The 17,758-nt window shown below is 30.4% G+C and overlaps 4 protein-coding genes across 5 annotated transcripts; 1 reads left to right on the forward strand and 3 right to left on the reverse strand.

The window, feature by feature from the left end:
* Nucleotides 1–3,059: 3,059 nt before the first annotated feature.
* On the reverse strand, nucleotides 3,060–5,583 carry LOC111421129 (putative ATP-dependent DNA helicase Q1). Of its 2 annotated transcripts, XM_071201114.1 has the most exons (3): nucleotides 5,505–5,576; nucleotides 5,030–5,196; nucleotides 3,060–4,962 (listed from the first exon to the last, which is right to left on the reverse strand). In XM_071201114.1, the coding sequence occupies exons 2-3, from the start codon at nucleotides 5,043–5,045 to the stop codon at nucleotides 3,119–3,121; spliced, it is 1,860 nt and encodes a 619-aa protein (XP_071057215.1). In that variant the 5' UTR covers nucleotides 5,046–5,196; nucleotides 5,505–5,576; the 3' UTR covers nucleotides 3,060–3,118. The 2 variants fall into 2 exon arrangements, with proteins under 2 accessions (XP_071057215.1, XP_022910035.2); XM_023054267.2 differs by having other exon boundaries at nucleotides 5,030–5,583.
* Nucleotides 5,584–11,279: 5,696 nt separating this feature from the next.
* Nucleotides 11,280–13,353, reverse strand: LOC111421107 (spindle apparatus coiled-coil protein 1 spindly). The gene is made up of 5 exons (XM_023054244.2): nucleotides 13,201–13,353; nucleotides 12,596–13,101; nucleotides 12,347–12,540; nucleotides 12,101–12,286; nucleotides 11,280–12,021 (listed from the first exon to the last, which is right to left on the reverse strand). Exons 2-5 carry the CDS (start codon nucleotides 13,046–13,048, stop codon nucleotides 11,376–11,378), a joined length of 1,479 nt encoding a protein of 492 aa, XP_022910012.2. The 5' UTR covers nucleotides 13,049–13,101; nucleotides 13,201–13,353; the 3' UTR covers nucleotides 11,280–11,375.
* Nucleotides 13,354–13,683: 330 nt separating this feature from the next.
* On the forward strand, nucleotides 13,684–14,565 carry LOC111421075 (protein stunted-like). The gene is made up of 4 exons (XM_023054204.2): nucleotides 13,684–13,798; nucleotides 13,913–14,043; nucleotides 14,127–14,168; nucleotides 14,450–14,565. The coding sequence occupies exons 1-3, from the start codon at nucleotides 13,770–13,772 to the stop codon at nucleotides 14,138–14,140; spliced, it is 174 nt and encodes a 57-aa protein (XP_022909972.1). The 5' UTR covers nucleotides 13,684–13,769; the 3' UTR covers nucleotides 14,141–14,168; nucleotides 14,450–14,565.
* On the reverse strand, nucleotides 14,550–16,482 carry LOC111421074 (mevalonate diphosphate decarboxylase). Its single transcript, XM_023054202.2, has 8 exons — nucleotides 16,302–16,482; nucleotides 16,132–16,193; nucleotides 16,004–16,074; nucleotides 15,840–15,954; nucleotides 15,168–15,781; nucleotides 14,963–15,118; nucleotides 14,710–14,915; nucleotides 14,550–14,656 (listed from the first exon to the last, which is right to left on the reverse strand). The coding sequence occupies exons 2-7, from the start codon at nucleotides 16,181–16,183 to the stop codon at nucleotides 14,745–14,747; spliced, it is 1,179 nt and encodes a 392-aa protein (XP_022909970.2). The 5' UTR covers nucleotides 16,184–16,193; nucleotides 16,302–16,482; the 3' UTR covers nucleotides 14,550–14,656; nucleotides 14,710–14,744.
* Nucleotides 16,483–17,758: the final 1,276 nt, after the last annotated feature.

Genomic DNA, 17,758 nt, shown 5'->3' on the forward strand with positions numbered 1-17,758 from the left:
CAATGTGTATTCAACAAATAGAAATTTGTCACGTATTTGCCAAATTTGGCAAAAGACATTGAAAATAATAAACTTGCACGAGTTAGCAAGGATAGAATGCAAAAAAGGCTCTTAAACCAGCCATGTCAAACATGCGGCGCATTGAGCATTTTCCTGCGGCCCGAATCAATTTTGAAAACAGCCAGATAATACGTCCTTCGAACGTGGATGAGCATTGTATTTTTCAGGAAAAGTGGGAATTAGAGTTTTTTTACTGCAAAGTAAAAGTAAGTAAAGTATTTGCTTGATTTGTAACACTACCGTCGGTGTCCAAAACTATACAATATAAAACGTCACTATGATTGTCATAAAACTATACAGGCATCAACAGCTTATGTTTGCACGTCCAAGTTTTTTTTGTTTGTTTGCAAGCAAGACAATGAATCTGCTGTTCAAGCGAACTACGTACTGTCGGAGTTGATCGCAAACCACTCAAAACCATTTGTTGTAGGTGAATTTATAAAAGAGTGTCTTGTAAAGGCCACAGAATTTGTAAGTCCCGGGAGCGTGAAAGCTTTTCAAAATATATCCTTGTCCCGGAATACTGTCTCTCAAAGAGTTACTGAGTTGGCTGCCAATATAAGTGATCAGATAAAAACAAAATCAGACTCTTTTATTGCATTTTCTATTGCCTGTGACGAAAGTACAGATGTGTGTGGTGATACGATGCGTGCTGTTGATAGAGATATCAACGTTTATAAAGAATTACTGGAATTAGTGTCATTGCATGATACAACAACTGGGATGGATATTTTCAATGCTGTTTATGGACTTCTGCAAAAGTACAATTTAGATTTGTCAACACTATGTTCCGTTGCAACAGATGGAAAAAATAATAAATAATGGCTTCATTAAAATATTACAGACAGAGATCAGAGGAACGGGCAGTGACAATCAGATTTTCATCATGTTCGTTGTATACTCCACCATGAAGTTTTATGCTCAAAAGTAATCAAGCTGGAAAGCGTTTTAAAATCACTGAAAAAAATGCTAAACTTCATAAAGTCCCGTGGCTTGAATCAGCGACAGTTTTTCGTGATTTTATGTGATTTAGAAAGTGCGATGACTTTCGTGTTCTATCGTTCTCGGTCGGTTTTGGAAACTTAAAGAAGAAATACGCTCTTTCATGGAAATGAAAGGACAAGATGTCAGTTTATTATCCGACGTACTAAGATCTTTCATTTATGGTAGATATCACAAAACACTTGTCGGACTTAAATTCGAAATTGCAAGGACCACGTCAAGTTATAACAGATATGCATGATCATGTGAAAGCTTTCAAGTGTAAGATGATGCTGTAGGAAAAACAGTTAGCAGTGGATAGTCTGTCACATTTTCCGACTTGTAAGGCGTATCAGGAAAGTACAAGTGTCCTAATATTAGTGGTGGAACGGATATCCGGCAACTATCCGGTATCCGGCCTATCTTTGGTTGGATATTAAAAACCTATTACTTAGTACTCCACTATTCATAGGAATTTGTAAAATCGATATGTTGGAACATGAAAATTTCCCACAGTGTTAATAAAAGTGTCCTCTTTCCTATGAACCAACACATTTTAAAAAATAACTTTTAGTTTTTGAGAAAACAATATTTAAAGTTTTGATAAAAGTTTCGATGTTGCAATTTTCATCGATAACTTTCAAAATGCGCTATAAAATTCATTTCTTGAAGGATCCTTGTGGACATACCACCAATTATTAATTAAAGTATCCTCTTTTTAATGCAACAAGCCGTTTTGAGAAATCACTTTTAGGTCTTGAGAAATAAATGTTTGAAATAATCGACAATTTTTTCGAATTTTACAATTTTCGCCGATTAAGTTTTAATAATTCGTATAAAATAAATTTCTTTGAATATGAGTATGAAAATTTCCCAAAGTGTTAATAAAAGTGTCCTCTTTCCAGTGAACTAACACGTTTTGAAAAATAACTTTTAGTTTTTGAGAAAACAACATTTGAAGTTTTGATAAAATTTCAGATGTTGCATTTTTCATCGATAATTTTCAAAATTCGCTATAAAATTCATTTCTTAAAGGATCCTTGTGGAAATACCACCAATTATTAATTATAGCATCCTCTTTTTAATGCAACAAGCCGTTTTGAGAAATCACTTTTAGTTCTTGAGAAATAAATTTTTGAAATAATCGACAATTATTTCGAATTTTGCAATTATTGGCGGATTAAGTTTTAAATTCGTATAAAGTCGATAACTTGGAATATGAGTTTGAAAATTTCCCAAAGTGTTAATAAAAGTGTCCTCTTTCCAATGAACCAACCCGTTTTGAAAAATAACTTTTAGTTTTTGAGAAAACAATATTTGAAGTTTTCATAAAATAAAATAAATAATTTGATAATGTTGCAATTTTCATCCATAATTTTCAAAATTTGCTATAAAATTTATTTCTTGAAGGATCCATGTGGAAATATCACCAATTATTAATTATGGTATCATCGTTAACATATCTTATCAGCTTTCTTACTAATTTCATTTTTATTCAAATATTGCAGTAATGTGGCAATGTAGGGTATTACTTCAGAAATTATAACCATAATGGCCGGATAACTGGATATCCGGCCGAAGGAGATGCCGAATATCCGGTATCTGGCTTTTCGCAAAATCGCTATTCGTTCCATCACTACCTAATATCATACAAAACGTATACAGAGATCATAGGAAGCCTTCTAGTAGAATTTGACAGAGTCTTTAGGATTTTAAGATACTTTTGGCCCACTAGTCACTTTAAGTTTGACATGGCTGTCTTAAGCAGTAGAATGCAAGGCAAGAGACGAAGAGGGAAGTCACGAAAACGATGAAAGGACGAAGTGATGGAGGACGCACGATTCAAGAGAACCTGGAAGTGAGTAGCTCTTGATAGGAAGTGTTGAAGTCAAAAGATAAAGAAGACCAAGGTTCATTTTGGGCACCATTGGAGAGAGAGTCATGTAGAGGTGCTCTTCACCTCGTCGAGTTTGAGAGTAAAGTAAATTTTTGAAAGAAAACTTATTATAACTCAAAAATTAAATAATGGAAACTTTATTCACAAAAGCCTCAAATACAAATACAATAAATATAAAACCTAATTACTATCATCAGATGAAATTACAACAGATTTTTTAGATTTCTTAATTTTCCTTGAATGATCACCTGAATTTTCTACTTTATCACTTTTTCGTTTCACATTTTCTGATGAATCAGAACCCCCCAACATTTTTTCAAGTTCCTTATTTTCTCTCATAGTAACTAAAAACATATCCTCACTTTCAGTTTGTTCGGATAATCTAATATAAACGTTTGTAGTGTATGGTGTGTAATTAAAGTAAAGTTTTAAATAATTTTCTTTAATTAAATTAGCTATGATAAACTCTAAAATCCCTTCAGATAATTTTCGTTTGGTTAATTTCGTCCAAGCTTGAACTAATTTTTTTAAAGTAAATCGTGTTTCTTTATCGTTTTGAAACACTTTACTAATTTCGTTTGCAAATTTTTTTATCAAGTATGTCTTGGTGGTAAATTTTTTGTTACAATTATCGCAAGATGTTTCACACTTTGGACAATTTTCATCAAATTGTTTGCATAAAATCGCGTGGCGACAGGTTACATTATTTAAACAATACTTAAAAATTTCGAGTGAATTTTCTTGTTCAATTTTAGAATGCGAATTTGAAGCTAGTTTTAAATAGTCATCGATTTTATACCATAAAATGCATGTTGATGGTTTTCCATCTCTTCCAGCTCTTCCGCTTTCTTGGTACAATCCTTGCAAACTTTTTGGCATTGTTATATGAACAATAAATCTCACATCAGGCTTATCAATACCCAAACCAAAAGCAATTGTAGCTACAACAACTTGATATGTACCTTCTAACCATTTCTTATAAATTTTTGATCGTTCTTCTTTAGTTAAATCACCATGATAACGACCAGCTTTACACCCTTTTTGATGTAAAGCATAAGCAATGTCGTTTGCATCTTTAATTGTTGCGGTATAAAAAATTCCTGATTGATCTTTAAATTCTTTCATATAACTCATTAATTTTGAGATATATTTCTCCATGTTTTCAGGTTTAGCTTCAACACGATACATTAAATTTTTCCTCAAAAAGCTTTTCTTTATTAAAATCGCATTGGGAATATTTAAATTAGTTATAGCGTTATCAACGACTTTAACAGTAGCTGTAGCTGTTAATCCCATAATTGGAACTGTTTCAAATAATTGTCTTAACATTCCCAGATTTAAGTAATCTTTTCGAAAATCATGTCCCCATTCTGATATACAATGCACTTCATCTACAGCTATTAAACTTAATCTACCGGAATCATAACATTTTTGTAAAGATGTCATTAATTTTTTGCTATTAACTAAAAATTCTGGAGTAACATATAGTATTTGAAAAGATTGCTTTTTACTTCCATCTAAACACCCAAAAATTTCATTCTTTAATGAAACTTCTAATCCTTGCCCTAATTTTTCAACGGGTATCCCAAGTTGTGTTAAATGACATACCTGATCTTCAATCAATGATATTAAAGGAGATATCACTAAAGTAATCCCTTTCAATAATAATGCAGTCAATTGATAACACAAAGATTTCCCTCCCCCAGTAGCCATAAGAAGAATAACATCCTTTTTAGACATAACAGCATTAATAGCAGCTAATTGGCACTCCCTAAATGAATTTAATTTAAATTTACTCTCAAGAATGAACTGGGCTTTTTCACTCCAATCGTAACTTTCATTTGAAAATGTTATCCAGGTCGAACTTAACTCTTTAGTGTTTTTGATTTGTATTTTAGATTCTATTTCCTTTTTTTCAACGTTGAGTTTATGGAGAGTTGTTGATATTCTCATTCGCTCATCTTCTAATTTTATTATCTTTGAGGTTATATGATTTAATCTCGATTTTAAAACTTCTAATGAATCTTGAAATTAAAGAAAAACGGTTTGTGTAAAGACATGTATAGATTTAAACGAAATATAGTAGTTTACCTTCTTTATTCTCCATATTTTTATTATTTAAGTAATTGATGTTTGAAATGTTTTTTTAGGTTAGAAAAGTAAAACTTATTAACTAAGTTTTTTTATAAGTATTGTAAGGTTTATTTCATGTTTTTAAAATATTTCCTTGTTTAACGTTATTTTAATTAACGATTGATCTATAATAATTAATAATATGTACTCTTTAAGCATTGAAAGTTTTAATGGAATGTTTATTTTGAGGTTAAAAATTTTTAACTTTCAAATTTATTTTAGTTTTAAAATAGTTTGTTAATTCTAATTACGACTAGAAAGAAATAAGAAGACCAGTAAGCCTAAGTAAGGCAATAAAAGAAATATAGACTGGCTCAAGTAATGAAAAGGTTTTTGCTTGGAAAAGGGATCATCATATGTACAGAATGGTTCAAATTCGATGTCCGAATAGGCTATCTCGGAAACTATAAGAGTTAGAAAAAAAGTAGCTTACATGTCTCGATTTCTTTTTTTAAATAAATTCCAATGTCGAAAACCTCAAAGCGCTATGGCCAATTCCTTTTTTAACCACTGATGTGAGTAAATAAATATATACAGGTGTCTCAGCGAGTCAAAAACAAAATACATAAATAAGATAAGTAATAATAAGCTATTTACAATCAAAAGAAATACAATCAACATTAATATATATTTAAATTTTTTCCTTACTTTTTTTTATTCATTTCATGTATGTAAATAGGTATGAAAAATAAAAATGCATGAATATCGTTGAAATGGAGTATAGTGCTACTATAACTAAAAATTAATATAAAATTTACTTTATTTTCTAATATGTAACATTCTAACATGTTAAACTTTTCGTAATTTTCGTAATCTATCCAAAAAAACAGGATCTTTAATTTGACACTTCAGAATTAAAAAAAAATATATGAGTGCCATCTATCAATAATTTATTAAGTCATTTAAGATTGCGCTTTAACTATATAGGTCCCTGCAGTCGGTAACTAATTTAGTTTTTCCTAAACATCTTGAAAACGTGCATTAATTTTTCTTTATAACTATTAGCAATCGACAGGCTGATCTTTTTTCATAATTTTAAAACTATTTTTAATCCAAAGAACAATTAAATAAAAATGAAAAGTTAAATTTTGTCAATAATTGATTCAGTTACCTCCTACATTCGTATATGAACATGTATGTACCAGATTCATTGCAATTAAAACTTTTGTTTATAAGATAATTATGAAAAACCATTGTTGCTAATACGTACACAACATGGCCGTCCTCTACATTTTTATTAATATAGCATACGTGTTATAGATGGCTCCACCAAAGAAGCAAAATTAAGAACTTTAAATTTAAATGTACTCTATTAATATTATTTTTCTGTAAGAAATTATGTAACAGAAGTTTATTGGTAATCATGGTAGGGGCTTGAAAGGCCAATTTCATTATAACTGGCATCACCTTATTGTCAATTTTTATTGCACGTTTTGCAACGTTTTTTTGTTGCACGTAGCTTAATAAACAAGATGCAATCAGTTAATCATATATTTAAAGACATATTTAAAAAATGTATAAACAAATAACTACGGAACTTTTGATTACACAATAATGGAAAAATGGTGAACACTGCAACTGGGTAAAAGGGACAATGAAAGAAAAAATTAGGATGTTATAAAAAATATATCAACAAAATTTATTAAAAACGAGTAATACATAATTGTTTTGTGAAAGTGTTTTGTAACGTTTATCCCTTCTTTTCATTCTCTTTATTATTGCTTTATGAGTTTGGAATTTATTTAAAATAACTTATTTCTTTTACTTTATTTAATCTGACGACGGCTACATTACGGTTCTAAGTTTTTACTTACTTCTAAATATTAATATAAAATCAAACACCATTTATTTGTTGAATCGGCAAATATCGCACTCTAGATCGCATGTCTAGATAATCGAGAAGAGTGGTTTAGGTGGTTAGAAACTACTAATGGGTTATCGAAATTTGGATTCCGTCTACACAGGTGTCCCGTATCTACCGCATCAAAGCATTATACGGTTGAAGTATACATTATTCAGAAGCGATTTTTTCCAATAAAATTTTTCGAAATGTTTATAATAACACCTCTGTTTTTTTTTTAATTTTTCATTTAAATTACAATTTTTTTTTAATTATGATGGGTACATTCTATACCTCGTCCAATAAACCCCTGGATCCGTTCTGGCAAAAAACATTCATAATAAAATTGTTGAAGTCTTGGTAGCATATTATTTCTCCAAAAACTTTCGTCTCTCTCTATTTTTTCGATAAAAATGGGGTGTTCTTCATCTATATACACCACAAAATAGCACATTTTTCGTTTGGTAACGTGGAGTTGTCCTTGAATCTAAAAATATTTGTAATTTATAGTAAATATATACTTTTTTTACAGCACGTCATTGAGAAACTTGCAAGGCACCAGTTCTGGGAAGCTTCTGGCTTAAACTGTATATTTTTAAAATACCTGATAGAAATAATTGTGATTATGTTTTAATGTTGGTTGCCCCTCCTTGTACATCAAACAAAATTGCTTGTTATTTTCTATAGCATTGTGGACTGACTGCTTCTTTATATGTAAAGAGTAAGCATACTTAATTTCTACAACGGCATCCTCTCCTACCAAACCTAGTTATATAATTTTTACCATGAAATAAAAAACAATAAAAATAAATGAAAACTAACCGTCAGGTGACGCTGCTAGAAAACCATATTCCGTGTCTACAAATAAGCCTGCATTCTGGACTAACGTACCGGTAACTTCTTCAAATTTTCTTCTGGCAACTTCTTCATATCGTTTTCCATATTCCATTGCTGGAGTTACTAAATTTTTTTTATATAAAAGTCTCTTCAAGAGAGGTGAACATGAAGTTTTCAATTTTCGTTTAATAATTGATCCAAAATTAGATGATGTGAAACGTTTCTGTCTTTCCTGTAGGTATACAGCATTACTGAATTGGCCTATTGTTGCAATCGCCAATTGCCATTGTTCTTCTTCAGTGACCTAAAAAAACAGTAAGACAATATAAAATGGCCAATGATCATATCATAATTCATAATATTTTGTTACTAACAATTAATGTTATTATTTTATATGAGGGTGATTAAAATTGGTAAATACCTGTAAAGATTGTAATATTCTGTTATACTCTGAATTAAATTAAATTCTGTTGTATTCAGTAATGCCTGTTGTGCATTTTCACCATAATCTAAATCTGTACCTTTTTCTACTTGTTGCTGTTGATTTTTACCTTTTGTTATTCTTGTCTTCTTCTTTTGGTCATGCTGACTCATATGTCTAATAAACAATTCGCTCATTTCTACACCTGCAAACTTTTGAAACGACTCGGGTAGCCAACCAATCCTGAAACATATTTTATAATAAAAACAGCTTAATAATGGACATATTACTACCCGAATTGTATTTCAATGTTGAGAGGTAAGATCGCACTTCGTAAGATCGCCTTTGAATTAAATTTAAGCGTTTGCCACAATTTAATTTTGCTACAAGAGCCATAAAAACTTCAGCCTTGTTATTATTTTCATAAGCTACTAGTTTATGAGCTCTTGCCAGCACAGGTTCCATAGCACCTATAACGATTTTGTAAAAAATGAAATTAACAATCTGTGGCAGAAGTATAAATACTTACTTCTTAAGTGATATACTAATCCTGAACTAATAAATTTATTTACTAGTGTCGCATTTCTAAATCCAGGGGTGTTACAGTAATGTGAAACACAATCACTGTGGTTCCCATAAACATGATTTATTGAATTAGCAATATCAGTTTTTAGATCTTCTGCATTTTCGTTAATTTTGGCTCGATACATAATAAATTGTTGAAGTGTTTTAATTTTTTCATTCGTTAACATTTTTCGAGCTTGAAATGATACCCCGTCATTAGTTGCAGACGTCTTTATTTTATATAAACTTTTTCCAAAGTTCTTTATCAGGTGATTTACGCATTCTATTTTATCTACCTCCATACCATAACTCACGTTAGATCTAATTTTGCTGTATACGCTGGAATCGCCATCACCGATCATTTTTAGATATTTAACCCCATGCATACTTATGTTGTTATTAAAAGCTTCTACTAAAATATCAGCCTCCATTCCTGTAGAAGAAGCCTCCCAATTTTTAAAACATCTATGTTGTGATGAAAATTGTCTTAAGTTGGCAGCTCTAGTGCAAATACAACAATATTTGTTTCGCACTCAATATTATCATTTATTTTCTCAATGCCACAAATTGGCACTGAATCTACAACTACTGACCCTATTGGCTGTGCAAATTTTTCAATTGGTCTACAATAAAATCATTAGGTATTATTATTAGGATTGTCTCAACCGGAAAAAAATAGACGGTTTTCAAGTACTTACCCTTCTGATAATTCTTTCCTTTTCTGCCAAATCTTTTTCCAAGTGGTAGATCTTTTAGAGCGTTTACAAACCTTACTTGGATGTTTTTTTACCATTTTTACTAAAATAATACTACACTATTGTAAAGTCACTGTCTTATAAATCACTATAATAAACAGCTAATCTAAACACTAACACTAAATCATTAAAATTAATACTACAGTTATCGTAATATTCTGCGTGCATCCGGATATTCTAGTAATACGACGTCAAAAGCCAAAAGACTAAAAATGATCTTTTGTTGAGGTTTCTTACTACGTAAAACTTATCTTTCTTCGTGATTAGTTTCATACCCTAAACGGAAACAAGGAAAAAAGTAAAGCACCTAGATAAACAAACGGAGCAATAAAATCAGGTATAATGACGGCGTCGAGCGCTTGTTTTACCCCGAAACAGTTGCCCATATTTTATTTCCTCGCGTTCTCAAAAATCATGAAATATTTTTTAAAAATTGTTAGGTGGAAACTATGTATTTACTATGAAGTATTTTATTTTATTAGTTTACCCTTCTGTTATCTAATTGTTATCCGATAAACTGTTTTCAAGGAAAGGAAACGAGGTTTTCCAAAAAATATAAAAGACAAGACATAGTCATTAATTTTTTATGAGCTTGAAATCATAAAAAATAGTATATTGTTTTATATGGAAGAGAAGCAGTGCTTTTTATGGCGTGGTCTGTCGCTTAGCGACGAACGCAGTGAGTCGCTAATGACAGATGAGCCGTTAAAATTGTGGCGTGTCCGACAGTTTGCCGGACGAACGAAGTGAGTCCGGCAATGACGGACCAGCCACAAACGAATCTGCTTCTCTTCCGAATAAAACATAGTATTTTTTCTTCAAACGTTGCAAATAATTGCAATATAAATTTTAATAAATTTAATAAAATGACAATTAACTTATTATGTATTAATCTTTTCCAATACGGCGCTAAAGTGACATGTGCTTCAGCGCTATGGCGCTAAAGTGAAATTTACTTTAGCGCCATAACGCTGAAGTACTTTTTTGCTATGTTGATCTTACCAACCGTCGTTATGCAACAATGACTTACTTCTACCGCGAGTAAACACGACAACAAAGTTGTCATTTAATGACGTTTGAAGAAAAAAACAATTTTATCGATTTTCAAAAAATATATTTATTTAAATATAGTTAACTTAACATAGGCTACCAAACCATCATGCACGAATATCGTCTATTTCATACTAGGACTGCCATCTGTAAATCGAAATTCTAACTTATAAGCCGGAACGAAATTTTTTTTAATGAAGCCCAGTCTTAATAATATTAAATATTAATAAATTAATAATAAAAAATGTTAAATAATGCAATCTATTCCAACTTTTGTGTAACACAGATATAAATTAAATAATTCAACAAATTTATTAGTTTCAAATATCAGAAATGTTTTTTTAATTTTTAGTTATAATTTACAGGAAACTGTAAATTTAATTTCTTTGACAACACTAAAAAAAAGTTTATTTTTAGCTTTATTTTAAAACAATAAGAAACAGACTTGCCGAACCCTATATTTTTGTAATCAGAAAAAAATAACGAATTTAATAAGGGAATAATCAGTGGATGTTTCAATTTAAAAAAAAACGAAATTGTCATATCTCAAAATCTAACCGAAAATTTTTTTTCTACTTCATCAAATTCTCTGTAAAAAACCAGTTTCCAAGTTAGCCTATTTGGACATCGAATTTGAACCATCCTGTACAGGTTCTAGAGCAGATTATTTTAAGTTCATTTCTTCAAATCTATAATTTCTTGGTCTATACGAGCCTGTTCATAAATTTCTAAACCACTTAATAAAAAGAATATCTGTAAGCTTTATTACATCAAATATACATTTAAATCAAAATAAAACTAATTTAAATCTCAACTCATATCTTAAAAATTAATTAATTAGAACTCTTTCTTTATGAATTCTTTTTTCTTCAATACAGTATTTTCGATAGTTACTTTTCCACCTTGACGAAAAATCTTCCCTTTATTTTGGAAGTTTTTTGTATCACTCGAAAATTGAACTTGTTTCTTTTGAAAAACGTCATTTTCTTTATCTTCTTCTTTCACACAATTTTTGCTTTTCACCAAACTGGCAGATCGTTTCATTAACCTTGACAGATCAATATTCTTATCTGACATATAATTTATGCAAGGAACAAGAACTGGTGATTGTGCAGGTGAGTCATCCGGTTTTTCTTTGACAATAAGTGTTTCATAAGACTCCTGTAATTCTTTTATTTGTTCTTTTAATTTCGTAATTGTTTCTTCTTTAACATCAAGTTCTTCTTGGATTTTAACGAATCGTAAATGCCAAGAACTTGATTCTCTCATAACTTCTCTGTTCCGATCAACTAACAACATGTTAGATAGAGATGTACGGTCATATTTTTCTAAGAGATTGTTGATTTGTTTGTTCTTCATGTCGATTCTATACTCGATCAGTGATAATTCTTCATCTTTCAACGCTTTTACGGCTATTAATGGACGCGAATCTAATTCCTTTTTATATTCGGCTATTAAAGATTCTAACACATTAATACGAACCCTAAAAAATTTTAAATAATTTTTATTGTTGCTTTCAAAATACATGTGGTTCGATTAAATGTTTTAGTTATTTTTCTTACTTGTAGCTGTCTTCTAAATCTAATCTATCATTGTTTCTATCTTCAATTTCTTTTTCCCAATTTTGTTGTAATGTACCATTTTCAACTCTCATTTTAAAAACTTGATTTTCCAATCTCGATATTTGCTGTTTCATTTCGTCGTAATGGTTTTTCATTCTATTCACTTTTCCTTGAAGTTCAACTCGTCTAAAAATAATTAAAATTAAATTATTTTTTAATTATTTTTAATCAAATTAAATCAAATACTTTTCCTCGACTTCTGCAAATAACGAATTTCCTTGACCGCTCGAACTATCAGGTTTACTTTTCAGTACATCTAATTCCGTTTTTGCCATCATTAGGTCTTCTTGTAATGTATCAGCTAATTTTTTTGATTCCTGTAACTCATCCGATTTACGTTGATAGTTTTCGGATAATATATTAAAATCGTTTTTTAAATTCTATAAAAGAAAGTATAATCATTAAGCATAAATATAAAATTATTAAATCCCTTACATTCATGCTTTCTTCATAAATATGGATATCATTTTCGAGATTTAAAGCACTCTCTCTCATCACGCTGTTTTCTTCTTTTAACTTAGATATTTCCAATTCTAATTCTTGTACTTTTTGAAGTAACGATTGCATTTCATCCGAATCTTCCACAACAGACCCTCTTTTAGACATAGATTCTATTTGTGCAGTTAAAACTTTTAGCTGCTCAGATTTAGCTTGTAAAGCGGCTTCAACTTCTTCGAGGGCTTCCGTTTTAGCCAGCTCCATAGCGCGTTTTTCTTCTTCCAAGCCATCCACTCTCTTTTCCCAATCTTTATTATTTTTCGCGAGTCTCATTTGTAATCCTTCTATTTCTGCTATATAATCTTTCTCCAGAAGTGTTAAGCGAGCCACTTCACGTTTTAAATCGTAAATTTCTTGATTTACAACGTCAGAGGACGATTGGTTTTGCATTTCGATGCAGTTTTGGTTAACGGAGTTGGATTTAAAATACGATCGAATGAAATCTAACATAAAAAACGTAAAACGTGAGAACCGTTGGGATGTTAAATTCAAAATAAAAGTGCATTTAACATAATGATTATTATAAGTACAGTTCATCTTACCTAATATCGACGTGCCTATTTTGGGGGAGTGAATTAACTGTAAATAAATTATTAATTGAGGAAAAGCAACGAAAAATTTTTGATTTGATTTGTTTAATTTTTATGAATGTTTGACAATTGATTTATGCCACATTTTTTTTTTTTTATGTCAATGTTGGTAAAGTTTACGATTCAATTATATTTAATATATTTAATGATTTTAATGTTACAATATTTATTTAATCCAATAGAATTGATTGTTGTTTTGGGTTTATTGAAAAATAAACAATTTTTTTTGAGAATTTAAATTTTTACTGAAATTCAATATCTGAACGTTATTTAAAAATTTCGTCTATTTTCTTTATAACTCAAAATTATAACTATTATTATTATTAATAAATGTATTAATAACAAAACTTAAACTATATTCTTAATATATACAATAAATAAGCTTTAATTTATTTGATTATTTAATATCGACTTTAGAACGTATTATTATGACATAATCACATTTTTGACTTTGACCGTTCGCGGATATTCTTTACAGGTTTAATTGGAAATATTTTATATTTTAGAAAAAACCAATTAAAATGAGTGCCTGGAGAGCTGCTGGTTTAAAGTAAGCTTTTTAAAAAATATACTTTTTACTGTGTGTTACTTAAAACGTAGATCGCATATAGGTTATGTAAAGCTATCCAAAATGGATGATTTTATGATGAATTTATTTTTGTAGTTACATTAACTACTCAACTATTGCTGCCCGGCTATTGAGACAAGCTTTAAAACCTGAATTTAGAGCAGATGCCGCTAAAAGGAATGAATCTCACATTAAATTCACATCGTGGGTTGATGGAAAACCAGTCGGTAAGAAAAGCTTTAAAAATTATTCCATTTTATAGAATTAGTAAATTGTTTCTTCGTTATTTAAAAAATGATTATTTTTAAAGGTCGTAAAGAATAATAATAAGTCGTAAACCATCAACAATGTGGTGAGTGAAAAAAGGAAGGCAAAATAACATAAATGTTCTATAAAAAAAGTTGAGAGAGTTTGCTATAACCATATAAAATACTAAATTAAAACTTATTTATAGAACATATAATTTGGTATTAACATTGAGTTTTTTAATGCTTTTAATATAAATTTAACAGGTTTTTATTATATTTTTAACAGCATGATTGGAGTTCATCAATCATATTTTTGAAGCATGTTTGGGGCCTAGCTTAATTAAGGGATTTTTGTACTAATTTGTTTGTTTGATTTTGTTTTCAGCTCCAGAATATGATCGCCATTTGAACAAGCCTTAGTAAAACCAGTTTTTATTTTTATGATACTGTGTATTTGTGTTAATGTGAACTTATACCAAATATAGTTTACCAAAGATTAAATGCGTCTTTTATTATTTTTATAAATACTACATTTCATGCTCTTTGTATAAAAATAGTTCCAAATGAAACTTATCTCCAATATGTCTACCACCTGAAATACCAGAGCTAAACTTCAAAGACAATTCATGTTCTAAAATTACAAACCACATCTTTTTCGCATATAATTTAACCCAACTTGCTTAAATAATTGTTTTAATTAAAACTTTTGGATTTCCCATTTCATTTAAAAGATGTTCAGATTCATCTTCAAGCATTTTAGGCCCACTGCCAACTTTAGTTTGAATAATATACTTTAATTGATCCATCTCCATCCGTTGATTCATTACTTTACCTTGTAAATCTTCAGAAATCTACAAAAAATTAATTAAAAAAATCATAAAAAGTTACAAATCCTCACATTTTGAGATAAATCTTCAAACGGAATTCCTCTAAAATACTCTTCTTTAGGTGTACTTGATGGATACACATAATTTATTAAAGATATCACTTCAGAAACGTTTTTTTCTAACGTGTATAAGCAAGCATTTGGCCCCGCATCGAATGTATAACCCACCTAAATTATAAATTTAATTATTATTTCTTAAATATTTTAATATTCTAACCTCAATCGACTTTTTAATTTCATTATAAGAATGCACCAAACTACAAATACTATGGGAAACATCGTTCATGTAAACACAAGGTGGGTAAGTATCTAAACAAGTTGCATGAAACTGATTGGAATCTTTCATTGTAATTTCAGCGAATTTTTCAAAATTTTTACTTTTAATTGCATCAATCATTTCATTGATACGTTTAGGAACAATACTTTCTGCTCTATACTGAAGCAAAGAAGACGTTTTTACACTTGTTTTCATTCCAGAGGTTGAACTATATTTTTTTCTAGAATCATTAACAACTAATATGATAACGCGTATTTCAGGCCAATGACTTTTTGGAACGATTTCTTTCGCTATTGAATCAAAACCGAATTCGTTTTCGCCCATATGCCATCGAACCCAGCCCCCATAAATGCTTCTACAAGCACTTCCAGATCCTCTTCTAGCGACATCGGAAATTTCCCCATCAATTTCATATAATTTAGCTAAAGTAAAAACTAAACAAGCGTATCCCGCTGCTGATGAAGCAAGACCTGCAGCTGTGGGAAAATTATTTTCTGAACAAATATGAATTTTCCAATCGAACCATTTCAAGTTTTTGTTCGCTTTTTTTCTAACTGGGACAAAAATTAACAATTTAAATCAACTTAAACGTTACTATATTTGGTTACCCACTTTCTTTCAAACAACTTTGCATTCTGATGTTATCGCAATTCTCCTCTTTTCCATTCAACCAAAATTTATTCTCTTTAAAATTTGGATTTGCCATTATCGTCGTTTTAGCACACATCTAAAAAAATTTTATGATTTTATTTCAATCAATTTAATCTTTATTTTACCTGCTCTGTATCTAATGTAGTGCTTATTGAATCATTAATTGGTAAAATAAGTTCCTCATTTCTTTTACCCCCTAAAAATTGAAATCAAAACTTATTTATTAATTATGAAATTGATTTGAAATACTTACAATATTTAATTACAGCTATATTTACCGGTGCGATACACGTTACAACCTTCATTGTTGAAATGCTGGGTGTTTAAGAAAAGGGAAAGTTTTAACTTTTTAGTTTGAACTCATTTGAAGTATTTCCGATCTTTACCGATAGATGGCTCGGTTAAGAATTAGGTTATATTTACCTTTTTTGGTGCAGCTTTTCTGTGTTGAATGAGATAAAACTAAATTTTAAATATTATTAATAGATTTATTTGTTTGTAGGGAAGTGCGGATTTGGTTTTAAAAGTTAATGTTTAAGGCATTTTATATCATTCGAAGTTAAAAATAATTTTCACCGCATTCGTTTTAACGCGCATGCTCAATATCTAAAACTTCTACAGGGTGATTAAAAGATATATACTCATATAAACTTGTAAGATCTCATTTCAGTTTTTTATGGCTTATATGTCTTAAGACAACAACATCATCGTTAGTGAAGTCCTGTCGATAATCACTTGAGGAGGCTAATATTTATAATAACGTCACGCTAAAATGGCGGAAAGAGCATACCTACCGGAAATAACGGATTGGCTAGCGAAACGGGTTGCTAAGAACTCACCGGTTCAACTCCATCTCCCATCGAGTTTTTTCTCGATAGATGGGATGAGTGCAATAATTGTCTTTGCAGAGAAAACTCTGCTCTACCCTGACTGGAAGAAATCAACTCAGTTCCTGGGAAAGTCTAAAAGTAACATGAGGCTCCTCACCTACTTCCAGCCCGACACTGCGGGTTACGGCGAACATACCCTTTTGTAGGGGGTGTGAAATAGTAAGTGGAATCCATTCTTGGCGTAACATAGCCCCAAATTTCGGACATAAAAGGCATACCCTTCTGTTCTATATTAACATTAAAAACCTTAGGCTGGTTTTCTGACCCCTGAATGAACTGTAAATTGTGGGGATGTTGCTGGGGCCTAAATGCTGTAAAGAAATTCACTCCCACATGAAACTACATACATATCTGAAGACTTAACGCAATCTGAAAGAACATCAAACAATAGAAGTAATGCATAGATTAGTTGGTTTAGTTTTATTTAGCATCATTGAGCTGACATTACAGATTTGCGTTAATGATATAATAAATATAATAAAGGTATACAAAACAACCCTATTTTTAAGAGTGTTTTAAAAAACCTTGCTTTCAATGCATAATCCTAACACCACCTAACTACTCACCACACATCCTAACAGCTGCAGCGCATGAGCCAGATGCTTTAACACAAGCGCTTCTATAAATTCCTTAGAATAAAGCTCTATAATCCTCCACAGCAGCTAGATATGAATGAAGTTACCAATAAATAAATTTTATGTCTATTATTAAAAACCATGTGCATTCAAAGATTTACTCCTTTGTCCCTACGACAAATCTGGAGATGGTGATAAGCAGGGAGTGTTCTAGAGAGTCCAGCAGTTCTTGTTTCTTGACAAGATAAATTTTACTTTTTGCTCCTACGGCAAATCTGAAGGTGCAGAGACTCAGGAAACATATTCGTATTATTTAGGGCAGTCCCAAAAAGCTGCAGTTTCTGAATCTTGAGTAAATGAATTCTCTTAATTGTAATTAACCATTTCATTTGACATTTTTAATCATTCAAGGTAT

This window comes from Onthophagus taurus, chromosome 1 (assembly GCF_036711975.1).
Source record: "Onthophagus taurus isolate NC chromosome 1, IU_Otau_3.0, whole genome shotgun sequence".
In the NCBI taxonomy this organism is placed as follows: Eukaryota; Metazoa; Arthropoda; class Insecta; order Coleoptera; family Scarabaeidae; genus Onthophagus; species Onthophagus taurus.